General features: G+C 44.2%; 1 protein-coding gene across 1 annotated transcript in view; it reads left to right on the forward strand.

Annotated features, from left to right (window-relative positions):
* LOC147708105 (uncharacterized) overlaps positions 1–13,483 on the forward strand; it is a 57,754-nt gene extending 44,271 nt beyond the window's left edge. The window contains exon 3 of the mRNA XM_086925709.1: positions 13,425–13,483. Within this exon, the coding sequence (XP_086781835.1) occupies positions 13,425–13,483 (59 nt within the window). The remainder of the gene's footprint in view (positions 1–13,424) is intronic.
* Positions 13,484–13,692: the final 209 nt, after the last annotated feature.

A 13,692-nucleotide genomic window follows, 5' to 3' on the forward strand; every position in this document is an offset into this window, starting at 1 on the left:
ATCCGAAGAGCCGGCCGCCATTTTAAGAGTCCTGTGGCAGCCGCCTACCGCTGCACCGCAAGAGTGGGAACAACTCAACTACATGGTGAGCGAGACGCTGTAGCCGTAAGAGCGGGCGGTAAACAGCTGAATGGCGGATGAGGCACAGTGTAGCAAAAGCGGGCGGAATGGCGACTGAAACGATAAAGGGGGGCCCCACTACAGCAGACAAGCCTCCGCCATGTTCTTCAAAACTGCATATGTATCTCGTGATATCAAGGTTGGGCAACCAGTACAGAACAAGCAGTTACGAGTCCCATTTACACCGGCGCCATTTTGGGCGCGGCCGGGCAGGTCCAGGATCTACTGAAACATAAAAAATGAGGCTGACGTCTCTGAAGCAGTTCACGAACAGCAGGACATAGCAAATAAACATGAACTCTCTAAAGCTGTTAACTCACTGCAGAACAAAACAAGTGAACCTGAAACCTCTGGAATAATTGTCGCTCAAAAGAACAACACACAAAACTCTGTAGAGCCTGAAGAAAAAAAAACAGAAGGGCACTGTAGTTTCAGACACACTTAACACTAATGACGAAACAAAGATATCGTCTGTTTATAAAGCAGTTATCATCTTGACAGAATTGACAAAGAAGTGTACAGACACCAATGCATCAGCATTCTCGGAGATAACATCTTAAGGAACAAAGAAAGACCTGTTCACTCTTGACACCCCAGGTGCTGTGTATATTGCACTATAGTGCTGCATCGAGAAAACGGGCAACCCTATTGATGTGGATTTTTCATTATTGATTATTGTAAAGAAATGGCGACTCCCCCCTTTAGCAGATTAGCTAAATGTTTGCGTAATTTAGGCATAAAAGTTATATTATTGCTGTTGTTGTTGTTATCGTTATAGTTCTGGTTAATTTAAAAAAATGGTTAAATATATTTACAGTTTTTGTTGCGTTCGTTATATTTAAATATTAATAAAGTTTTAAAATGTAACTGTCTTGGAGTACTATATTTTTTTTTAAAATCGGGTGAATGGGGCCTTGAATCGGGTTATTGTCATGTGTGGGCTTTGCAAGTGTACTACTACAAGATCGGACATTTCAAACTCAAATGCACGTTCTTTTTCTTACCTTTCCGAAGCATGGAGCGCAATAGCAGGCAGAGAAAAGGTGATGCACGTGTTGAACACTGCCTGGCCTGCAAATTGCTGCCAGTGCCCCCCCCGCCCCGAGTACTTCACAAATCTTTAAAAGACCATGCGCTTGTTCAATGGGAAGTGGATAACATGGCTAAGAGCATTTGCTGACTAATGCATGAATATCGCTGACTTTTCAGCGATATTCATGCATTGCGGCCGTTTTTTATCGCATTTGCGATAAACCTTGCTAATAGCAAGGTTTATGTGCGATAAAATTCGCCGAAGTGCGGCGATAATTATTGTCTCTAAACAAGTTAGAGACAAAAATTACCGCTAGTTGTTGGAAATATGCCCCCGGGTTTTTCCTTGCAGGAATCGGGAAACGAAAGACTAGCACTGAAATCAGTAGTCTCACACCTGAATCGGGAGGGTTGGCATGTCTGGATACTCTACAGCTGGAGCCATACACTACATCCGCAGGGCTAGGTGATAGCCTAGGTCCGGCCTGGACAATCGGACACAGAGGAAGAGAAGTGTCAGAGGGTGCGGTAGTGAATAGGGTGAAAGGGAGGTGTCGAACGGGCACAGGGTGTGATTCTCAGAGAAGAGCAGCGCAGATGGGGGAAGTATATGGCCCATGCATGAGAGAGAGAGCGGGGGTGACCATTGCGTGGGGGAGATGCGTGCGAGGGTGGGGAGCCATGCTGAGAATCGACGGCGTGCAGAGAGTGGCCCTGGTCAAGGCATCTAAAATGGCTGCCGTGCACGACAAAATTGTGGCATTGGACAAAAACGCAAGATGGCGCAGACAATGTTTATCAATAAGGATTCATTTATAACAAAATATTTACTCGCAGTGACAAAATGGTGTTCAACACTTCCTGATTTCCATCGAATCGAACGTTAACAAACGTCACGCAGCAAAAAAAAAAAAAAAAAAAAAAAGCTCACGCACAGAGCGGTTTTTAGCCATGTTATCCAATGGAAGGTGGATAACATGGCTAAGAGCATTTGCTGGATAATGCATGAATATCGCTGACTTTTCAGCGATATTCATGCATTGTGGCCGATGTGCGGCGATAATTTTTGTCTCTAAACAATTAAAACGAAGCACAAAATGGCGAATTCCCGTTTCGCTACCAGTTTGCGGCCCAGTTCGCGGCCCGTGAAGCGCTTCTACCGTGAAAAATAATTTTTTTTTTATTTTCCCCACGGGACCCTTTAATAACCCCAACAACATTCCTAGGGGGTCAAGAGGGGTATACCTTGCCCCCTTTCAATAAATTCCCCCTTCGTTTTTCACCTCTTCTTCTCTCTCGATCCTACCGAGAGATAAGATGGCGGCCGCTCCGGACTATTTAGAATGTTGACAGACACCGGAGAGCCAATCAGCTTTCTGTTATCCAATGGAAGGTGGATAACATGGCTAAGAGCATTTGCTGGATAATGCATGAATATCGCTGACTTTTCAGCGATATTCATGCATTGTGGCCGATGTGCGGCGATAATTTTTGTCTCTAAACAATTAAAACGAAGCACAAAATGGCGAATTCCCGTTTCGCTACCAGTTTGCGGCCCAGTTCGCGGCCCGTGAAGCGCTTCTACCGTGAAAAATAATTTTTTTTTTATTTTCCCCACGGGACCCTTTAATAACCCCAACAACATTCCTAGGGGGTAAAGAGGGGTATACCTTGCCCCCTTTCAATAAATTCCCCCTTCGTTTTTCACTTCTTCTTCTCTCTCGATCCTACCGAGAGATAAGATGGCGGCCGCTCCGGACTATTTAGAATGTTGACAGACACCGGAGAGCCAATCAGCTTTCTGTTATCCAATGGAAGGTGGATAACATGGCTAAGAGCATTTGCTGGATAATGCATGAATATCGCTGACTTTTCAACGATATTCATGCATTGTGGCCGATGTGCGGCGATAATTTTTGTCTCTAAACAATTAAAACGAAGCACAAAATGGCGAATTCCCGTTTCGCTACCAGTTTGCGGCCCAGTTCGCGGCCCGGGAAACGCTTCTACCGTGAAAAATCATTTTTTTTTATTTTCCCCACGGGACCCTTTAATAACCCCAACAACAATCCTAGGGGGTCAAGAGGGGTATACCTTGCACCCTTTCAATAAATTCCCCCTTCGTTTTTCACCTCTTCTCTCTCGATCCTACCGAGAGATAAGATGGCGGCCGCTCCGGACTGTTTAGAATGTTGACAGACACCGGAGAGCCAATCAGCTTTCTGCGCGCAAAGTTCCGTTTCGCGAAAAGTAAGCGGACCGGATCGCTGCCCAGAGCGCTGTTACAGATATATATCTTGGTTTGAACGTTAATTTCTCAAAAACTACTGGAGCACATATATTGAGACCTAGCAAAGGCACATCGGGCTAACAGTCCCTACAATTTTGCCAAGTTTCGTGCAAATACATTCAGCCGTTCGAGCTAAAAGTCAGTCCAACCGCCCTATGGAAAAATGAATGGAAAAAACGCGTTTTGGGACCCCCTTTTTTCTCAGCCCCCCCTTGACGAAACTCCACCAAATTTTCAGGGGCTGCTCAAAAACAAAATGTGCCATTTTCCTGAAAATTTCAGCCGATTCCGTCCTCAAACGCCAAAGTTATTAGACATAGAATTTTCAGAAATCCCATAGGGAATTAATCCTAACTATATATACCTACTGGCTATCGCCAGTAGGTAATATATATATATATATATATATATATATATATATGTACATCCAAGCTATTTCTGTCTCTCCAGTGCGGCACCACAGAAATCACGGATCACCAAGCAGCATAGAGTATTTAGGGTATGTTTATTATACCTTCTTTGTTCACTCTCGGCATGACGCGTTTCGGGTAATGAATACCCTTGCTCACATAGCGAACATGCAGTACAAAATAGCATTTATATGCTCATTTTTTCCAAACTTTGAAACACCACGTGATCATGGAAAGTGAAGATATACTTATATGCATGAGAAAACGGCAATACAATGGAATTTTGACTCCTTTTCCTGTTTCAAACATAATACATCACTGTTGATTTCATTTTTGCCTCATGTCAGAATATAGCAGCTTAAATGCATGAAAAATATGTGCAACAATACGCTATAAATATTAGTACATGAAAATTGCAACAATAAATAATTTAAAATTATAAGAGTATTTACACATATTACAAAAAGAGATCTTTTTTAAAAATCACATAAATAAATCTCATTATGATTGTAAAAAAGTTTATGGATCCATCTGATGTTCATTTTGGTTCCAATGTGCAAAATTCCAGCTTCAATGCTGTGATGCATGTGCAAATTACGCCATTTCTTGTGCAAAATTACTGCCTCAATATATATATATACACATTATTTTAATTTAATTAAAACATTTATTATTTTAAATTGTAATATTTATATTATTTTTATTTATTTTATTTTATTACCCTTTACAATCTAAAAACTAATCCCACCCTGCTCCCTTTAAATACCCCTGTACCCCATATTCATAACCCACCCGTACTCCTTAAAATACCCCAACACCCTTAAACACTAACCCATCTTAACCCTATAAATATACCATGTACCTCAAAACCCAAACCTATCCCTAAACCCTAAAAATACCCCTGTACCCCAAAACCCAAACCTAGCCCTGAACCCTAAAAATACCCCTGTACCCCAAAATCCAAATCTACCCCTGAACCCTAAAATACCCCTGTACCCCAAAACCCAAACCTAGCCCTAAACCCTTAAAATTCCCCTGTACCCCAAAACCCAAACCTACCCCTGAACCCTAAAAATACCCCTGTACCCCAAAACCCAAACCTAGCCCTGAACCCTAAAAATACCCTGTTCCCCAAAAGCCAAACCTACCCGTGAACCCTAAAATACCCCTGTACCCCAAAACCCAAACCTAACCCTGAACCCTAAACATACCCCTGTACCCCAAAACCCAAACCTAGCCCTGAACCCTTAAAATACCCCTGTACCCCAAAACCCAAACCGGCACCTGAACCCTAAAAATTCCCCTATACACCAAAACCCAAACCTAGCCCTAAACACTAAAAATACCCATGCACCCCAAAACCCATACCTATCCCTAAAGCCTAAAACTGCCCCTGTACCCCATAATCCAAAACTATATCTGAACCCTTAAAATACCCAAACACCCCAAAACATATACCTCAGTACCCCAAAACATATACCCCTATACCCATACTTACCTTATCCAAACATAAAAAAACATGAATTTCATTGTAAATGTATGTGTGGTAAAAGCATATAAAATGTAATGCCATGCGTTAGAATGGCATTGCGGAGTCATGGTACTTTCGTAATGAAAGTATGCGGATTGATGGTATGCGGAAAGAAAGTTGCGGAATAATGAGTGTTTACCCTCCCCGGTAAGTCAAAGTCAAATTTGTTTTATTCGAGGTAAAAAACTCATAAAAGCATAGAACATTTAAAACCATTACATCCACATTTAAGAGGTTATTAAAACATATTCACATCCTCAATGGAATTTTTAAAATGACAAAGCATTGTGACATCAATAATGTTAAAATTGGTCAATAAAACCTAAAATTCATACAGTTATTTAGCCAGTATAATCACAAAAAAGTGAGCTCTCATTAGCTGGGAGAGCAGACAATGGCCTAGCTTCATCTCATCTAGCCTATTGTTATGCAAGAAATTTCCTTCTAATAACCCATGCCCAACCCAAGAATTTAGCAACTGCCACAGCGATAATTGGCAAAGAACTAGTGCAGATAATCCTTAGGGTCACATCGCTCTCCTTAGTGCCTAGCTGTTTGCACATAGCCCTCAGCCAGACACGTCGGGGGAACGAGTAAGCCCCACACACAAAAAGTAGATGAGCAATAGTCTCAGTGCTGGATTTACAGGCTGGGCAGACATGAGAATTACCCTCTACCCATCTTTCAGTTAGTGATCTAATTGGGAGAGACCCCACTCTAAGCTGGAAGTATAGCTTCCTGTCCTGCGGTTTGGTTATAATATCCCAATAGGACACAAGAGAAGGGGAAGTTTTTATCTCCAGAATTAATCCCTCCAGGGTAGAAGGGGCGGCATCATTCCAGTTCCTGTTTTCTACCATATCCCAGTACTTTGCTTTTATGGTTGCTTTTGTCTCCTGTCCTCTCCCATAACTCATTCATGCCTAGAATCCCTAGCATTCTACGCAAATCCCCTAACCAGCCTATCATGTGGAACTTATCGCAGTTAATTACATCCAGAAAGCCCCTTGCGTAATGAGCAAGTTCGGGGGTGACCCAGATACGCCGCCAGTATAAAATGGGTCTTAATCTAGCCATGTCTGAGATGGCTCTCCTGCCTAGCTCAAAACGCAGAGGCTTCATGGGTGTACTTTTAGGGAGGCCGAAAAGGTTTCGAAGGAATTTATTCTCAGCGAGCGTTAGTGGTGATAGATTACCATAACCCCAACGCTCTGCGCCATAAAGCGCCGAGCTAATGGCTTTGGCCTCGTATACTTGAAGTGCTGGTGCGATGGGTTTAGTCTAAGACCTTCTGTGTTCAGCACTTATAACACCGGAATTTGAGAGCTGCCATTTCTGTGTGTTTCCCCCACTTTACGCCCTTAGCTATATGTATACCCAAAGAAACAAAATCCGAAACCATCTCAACCTTTTGGCCATCCATGAAGAAATTCCCTCTGAAGCTGAAATGGGGGTTAAATGTCATGAGCTTCGTTTTGGCTACATTTACTTCGAGCCCATGATCAGTGCAAAAACCCTCAAAAATATTCAAGGCACGCTGCAGGCCGCTGGGGGTTTTAGATAGTATGAGCATGTCGTCTGCAAATATTTGGATTGGCGTTTTCACACCATCCAGAGTTGGGGCATCTACAGAGGCAGACAACATACGCTCCAATACTCCATTAATGTAGAGCGAGAAAAGCATCGGGACCATGGCACAGCCTTGGCGTACCCCCTTTCTACCGGGAACTCACCAGTTACTTGCCCGTGTCTCCCCCACTGGATCTTTGCAGAGTTAGATTCGTGGAGTCTCATTACTAATGATAGAGTTTCAAGTGGCATACCCATCTCAGCTAGGACTTTCCAGAGAAGGGAGTGAGGGACTAGGTTGAAAGCTGCACGTAAACCTATAAAGGCAGCGTAAAGACTGCCCTTCGCCAACTGCACTGTCTTCCAATGCAGCAGCGTAAACCTAAAGATCTGGTCTGTCGTGCTAGTCAGTTTACGCAAGCCCGCTTGATAAGAAGATAGAACATTATTTTCTTCCTCCCAGGTCATGATTTTAGCCAGGGTCATTTTGCCTACGACCTTCTGTACTGTGTCTATAAGACTGATGGGCCTGTAACACCCTGGTGAGATTTTGTCCCCTTTTTTATATACAGGGATTATTACCGCCTCCAGCCAAGACGTTGGTACCGGTGCCCCTAGCACTACTTATATAGCCAGATTCAAAATATACTTGCCCCAGCGTAGTTTCTCGTGGAGAAAAACATCCACAGGCACCCGGTCTGGGCCTGGAGCCTTGCCCCATTTAACTGCGTCCAGGGCCACTGCTACATCCACGTTGGTAAATGGAGGGGCTTGAAATGTAGCAGTTGCTGCAGACTCCCTGTTCCTGTCCTCTGGACGGCACCTGTATTGAGGCCCGAAATATTCCAACCAGCTACTCTGGGAGACATGGTTAGAGGGTGGTTCTGGGAACCCCTTTTCCCCACCTAACAATGTTCCAAAATAATCTGGAGTCTTTGGCAGAACTGGCAGCTTTAAGATCTTGCCAGTGCTGCTCTTCCCATTGCTTCTTGGCTATAAATACAATGGACTTGTAGTTCCGCCTTGCTTCCCTAATGGCGGCTGGGTCATTGCTCTTAATGGCCATCCCCAGAGAGGTTCTAGCTGTCCTACATGTAGCGTTATACGACCCCGCTACTTGTGGTCAACTTTTCTTTTTGCCCGGCTGCGAGCGTACTACCCTGTAGAAATGGCCCTTTATCCTGTTAAAGAATTCGCAATGCAAATTAGTGATCTCTTCCATATCTGTTTTGCTCCCCGATTCTGACTTCAAAATTGCTTCCATAGCAGAGGTGGTGTGATCCAGATCTTTACTAATACTTTGTAGCGCCTTATGGTTAGCCACAATTTGGGGCCACTTAACCCGCCTCATATTGTTCGTTGGGACGATCTCCGCTATCGCTTCCGTTGTGGTATTTTGCCCCTCATGGTCCCCCCCACAGCAAGTGAGTAATACAGAGGGGGTTGTGATCACTCTCTTGTCTACCGACCACCCTCATGGCTTTTTTGCCTGTAGGGAGCTCAATTATCTTATCAAAGAGTGCCTGGCGAGCCCAAATGGTTAGACCCCCTTTCGGTCTTCCCTTGGGGCCTTTGACTGCTGGAACGAAAAAATTAAGGAAACACAGGAGAAACAAAGGCTCGCAGGCCCACGTCTCTTGAAAGATACAGACGTCGAAGCCATTTATAAACTATACCCATTCTGGTGATTGCATTCTGGAGCCCAATCCCGCAACATTCCACAAGACTATTCTACCCCCAACTACGCCAGAATCACCCCCAATGCTGCGGTGCCTAAAAGCTGTACTCCTGGGCCACATACACTTTGCGGGTCGCAACCTCCTACTGGCTCCTTATTGGCTGCGCCAATTTCATTCACCCCATCTAGGCTGGCCACATCGACCTGGGCCAAGGGAGAGCCTGCCGAGCCTAAATGTTCTGTCCTCTCTATCCTTCTACATGTCTTTTGGTGGTTACTACCCATTGGCCCCTGTTGGGCTATTGACAACTCTCCTATCCCACTAAGGAGCAGTCAATCAATGGAGTTAAGTCTGGATTTATGTGGCCCGTTCCCAATCTCTCTTGAGGGCATGGCTATGGCTAATGAGAAAGGTAATGGGGGGATTTTCCTCAACTGGATGCCCGAATTTTCTGGGGGACTTGATCTATACTCCATCGTGAATAAGTTCTCTGCTAAATTATCAGACACCGGGGTTAGTTCAATTACATCATGTGAGGCCCCGGAATGGCTGATTCTCCTAGCTCTAGCAATGTCTTCTCTAATAATCGACCGGCACCCTCCAACATTCCTTAGCCAATGGATAGCCTTATTCGTCAAAGAATCTACCCCCTCCGTCCTTCCATTGGTTCGTATTTGGCATTTGGGCACATTAGTCATATATATAGTGTTTGTTACAAAAGTACCCATTGCATGTGAATGGTGCTCAGATGGTTCCATACTATGACTTGTTGATTTTTTACAAGATGTTAAGGTGGCATTGGGCAGAGCCCTACAAGGTGTTCCTGGCTCATTTTGTTGTTGCAGCCCTTTTGGGGCCTCTCCTCCCTGTGGGTCCCCCATGAGTCCCCTGGGCACTATCATTATACCTGTTTACCACTTGGATTCCCTCACAGTGGGTCCTCAGGGTGATTGCAGTCGAAGTCGAAGTAGGGGCAGTACTTGTGATTACTGCTCCTCCTTCAACCTGGGCAGGCCAGGGCAGCTTGGTGTTTGTAGTGTCATTTTTTCTAGCTACTTGATTAGTACCCTGGGCTTTTGTAGGATAAGCAGTGAGTATATTAGGAGATGGCAAATGATGTTGACAAGTGGCACATAGGTTGCCATTTGGAATGGTAGTTAAATTTAAAATTAGTTTTTTCATGCCCTCTATCTCATCTCTTAATAGAGAGACCAAGTTGGCCAGATCACCAATAGCGCTAAAATTTGCATCTTGTAGCTGGGAACCCTCAGTTCCATTGTTAATGGTTTCTCCCTGTGGCTCCTGCTGAATTTCGGCCAATACAGAAAACCTATTGGTGCATGCTATTGGGTCGTTAGTAGTAACAAATGCAACCTGAGGGTTAGCCCCACTCACCTCACTACCTTTTCTTAGGAGCGAGTCTACCCTTCGCCCCTTAGGCCGGCTGTCTCGGCCAGACTGATCAAGAGCAACTTCCCTTTGCTTGACACTAGCTCTAAACATTTCGGGGATTACGATAGCTGAACCAGCCACCTCATGTGTGAATACATTTACATCCCCTGCCTCCCTTGCCACCTCATCAACCTGCGGGAGCCCCACATCAGAAGTTAAAATGTCTTGGCAGTCCTCAATGATAGTATCAATATTATCAATTATGCAGATCAACCCCGCATGGTTAGGCACTCTCTTTGATTTTTGGTTTGTTTTTGGCGTTTGGCAGCCTCTGCAACCACCACCCTCCCTCCATGGATTTACGCTTGCCCATTTTCACCTCCCAACAAGCGAATAGGTCCCAATCGGGTAGTCAAATGGTAAAACATGCTGTACCTTTAGTGGTGATGGGGCTTCACATCCAACTTCTTAGTAAATGACAGAGAAAGGGGGTCATTAGGGGTGTTAGTGGAGAGGCCCGTCCCGTCCTCTATCGTCCACTGATGGCCACAGACAGCCCGCCCTTTGTCCAGGCTTCATCCGGCTCGTCCCGCGCACGTCCCGGGCTGCGGAAATCGGATGCTGATTTTAAGGCTGGTGGGCGGGGCTGTGCACAGGTGGATCACGCACGGGCTCCTGGTGAATGGAGTCCCGTGCGGCGTGCAGCGGAAGCCCTCCTTGACAAATTCCTGGCGCTGGAGACAGAGCCCCTCTGGGGGCGGCGGCGGCAACATGGGTGCAGGAGGACTTTGCCTGCGAAGTGGGACCCGCGCCAGCGGGTCGGGCAAGAAGTTATCAGGTGCCGGTGGGCTGGTGGGCGTGGCTGCACACAGGTGGGTCACGCACGGGCTCCTGGTGAATGGAGTCCTGTGCTGCGTGCAGCGAGAGCCGTCCTTGACAAATACCTGGCGCTGAAGACAGAGCCCTTCCGGGAGCGGCGGCAACACGGGTGCAGGAGGACTTTGCCTCCCCGGTAAGTACATTGGTGGCACAGCGGCCCACATCTCCAGCAACATACTCATATTTTTTTACCACCCATTTGAAAAATGCACAGGTCTCTCTCATTGATGGCCAGCACCGACATACACTTTTATACACACCTCCCGCCACAAGTTCTAGAATTGCGAACTTTAGAGCTGGGGAGGTACATTCGAATCTCGGCATCAGCTCAACATTCTGTGATTCCAGGCAAATCGCTTTGTCTCCCCGTGCCTACCACAAATGAATGTGTTCTTCTGTAATGTAAATTGTGCTCATGCAATGTTGTCGAGTTCGCGCTATAGAATATTGCAAGGAAAAATAAAGTAGGGAAAGTTGAGTTCACACACTACTGAACGTGCAATCTTAAGTGCATCAGCAGTGCACTGTGAATCGGAGCGTTTCACAGGCCTGTCACAGATACGAAATGCTATCAAAACGAAATCCTACAAAACAATATACTACTGGCCGGCAGCAATTCATGCCCGGACAACGTCGGGACGGGCTGCTAGTGATATAACAAAATCAGACTTGGTCAATATGGAATGTGTGATAAAATTGGATAGTGTTCCCCAGGGGTTAGGTCCTTTGCCTAATGTTCATGCTGTGGCTACTCAGAATCGGTCAAGTAAGGTAGAAATGCTAGAACCTACTAATGGCCAGTGTCAACCCCCAGTACAAATATTTCCTGAATATTTACTGTATCTAAAGAAATTCAGTCAGGTTTACTAAGCCCCATGTGTGGCAGTCAGGACCATAGTTGTAAAAATGGGGACACTAAACTAGTAATGCACCCGTTTTATGAATCTCAGGGAACCCATGATAGCCTCAACCGAAGTTTACTATTGAAAATCATTTCAACCATCCCTGATTTAGCATTTATTAAATCCTCTGATTTGGTGTTATTACAATTCAGACAGGTTCAGCCCAATACTCCTCGTGAGTCCACTATTACCACTTAGTCATCGAGCGATATTGTTACTAAGATTTTGGGATCCAGGTTGAATTTTATGGACTGTGGAATTAAGGTTGAGATCTGGACCTCTCTACAATATCCCCCGATCTTGAAGGTATTAGCCCTTAAGATGGATATTGGTTGTAAAAATATTGAAAGTTCCAAGTTAAATCCAGTGCTTAGAGTTGCAGTAGTCCAATAAATAACCAATCTTGTAGTTCTGGTTTGTTGATTACCAATCCCCACTCAGGGGACAAAACAATATGCGAATGGAGGACTGGTCTTGGTTGCCAGCATCATTGGCAAAGGTGCCTTGTATCGATAGTAATTGAACAACCGGTGCTACTGGAGATAATATAAATGAAATTGCGATTCTCATTATAACATGACTAGAGAATCTTGATTTCATTAAAGACACGGAGGCTGACATTATGCTGCATTATGCATTATTCCTTTAATGCAGTCCAAGCAGCCGCTTACATCACAATATGAAAAGATTCCAGAATAGAAAAATAGCAGCACATGAAAGACATGAGACATCAACAATCTGCCTCTTTTAAATGTGGAGGAAAATAAGTTCATGAAACTTGAAACATCAAAACGATCTTCTGATGAGCAGGATGAAGGAGAAGGAAGAACGAAGGTAAAACCAAAGGTCAGACGACACACAGTTAAGGAGCATTACCTGAAAAGAGAAAGAAGTAAATATCTCTTGAATGTAAAAATAGTGTCAAGCTTATCAAGCTGAAAGGACAAGAGATTAAACAAGTACTGGTAATAAAAAGTACAGTAATAAACTGCAATAAAAACAGCATTAAATCATTGTAAGACCACCAAGGTGTGGGATGGGACGGATAATGTCAGCCTCCATATCTTTAATGAAATCCAGATTCTCTAGTCATGTTAATATGAGAATCGCAATTTCATTACAAGAACGGAGGCTACATTATGCATGTTGGTATCTTTGTAAAACAACATCAGACATATGTTCAATAGGCTTGCAATAATGATGTGCATAGGTGCTAGCATATGACCAGTCAGCAGCTTTGAGAATGTTGTCCAACTTACCTCCAGAGCATAGTCATAGTCATAGTCACAATCTCTTGTATAGCGCGCAGATCACCAAAAGGTCTCAAGGCGCAGAGAGATTTACTGGCAATAGCACCCCTCTAAGGGAGTGAGCTTGAAATTTCTTTTAGTCAATACCTGCTAAACTCAGGACAGTCTTAACCCATCTAGGTTATGCCTTTGTGGGGTTTACCAAAGGATAAAAGTAATTGGTTAACATCCTGAGGGTGAAGAACAAACATTCTGCGATCATACTCTCTCATGCAGTCCACAACGCAAAGTTTTGGATATAAATCAAAACGTGGGTAAGAGATTGAATCAGACATAGTCTTTGTTCTTATAAATCTCAAATTTGACTTAGAACATGTAAGATCTATTCGTAATCTCCAAGGCTTTGACATCAGAAACCCTTCTGCATGAGATTAGGCATAGTAGAGAAGCCATCTTAATGGAAAGTTTTTTTTTTTTTTTTATTGAGCAGAGTATTAACAGGCCAGTTATTGAAAAGATCAAGGATTTCATATTTCGGTTAGGAGGTCTTCTTAAGCTAATGCTTTTCATCACTCTAAAAACAATGACATTTTTACCTACCGCTTTACCATTGACAAGGACATGGCCAGCAGAAATAG

This window comes from Lissotriton vulgaris, chromosome 6 (assembly GCF_964263255.1).
Source record: "Lissotriton vulgaris chromosome 6, aLisVul1.2, whole genome shotgun sequence".
Taxonomy (NCBI): Eukaryota; Metazoa; Chordata; class Amphibia; order Caudata; family Salamandridae; genus Lissotriton; species Lissotriton vulgaris.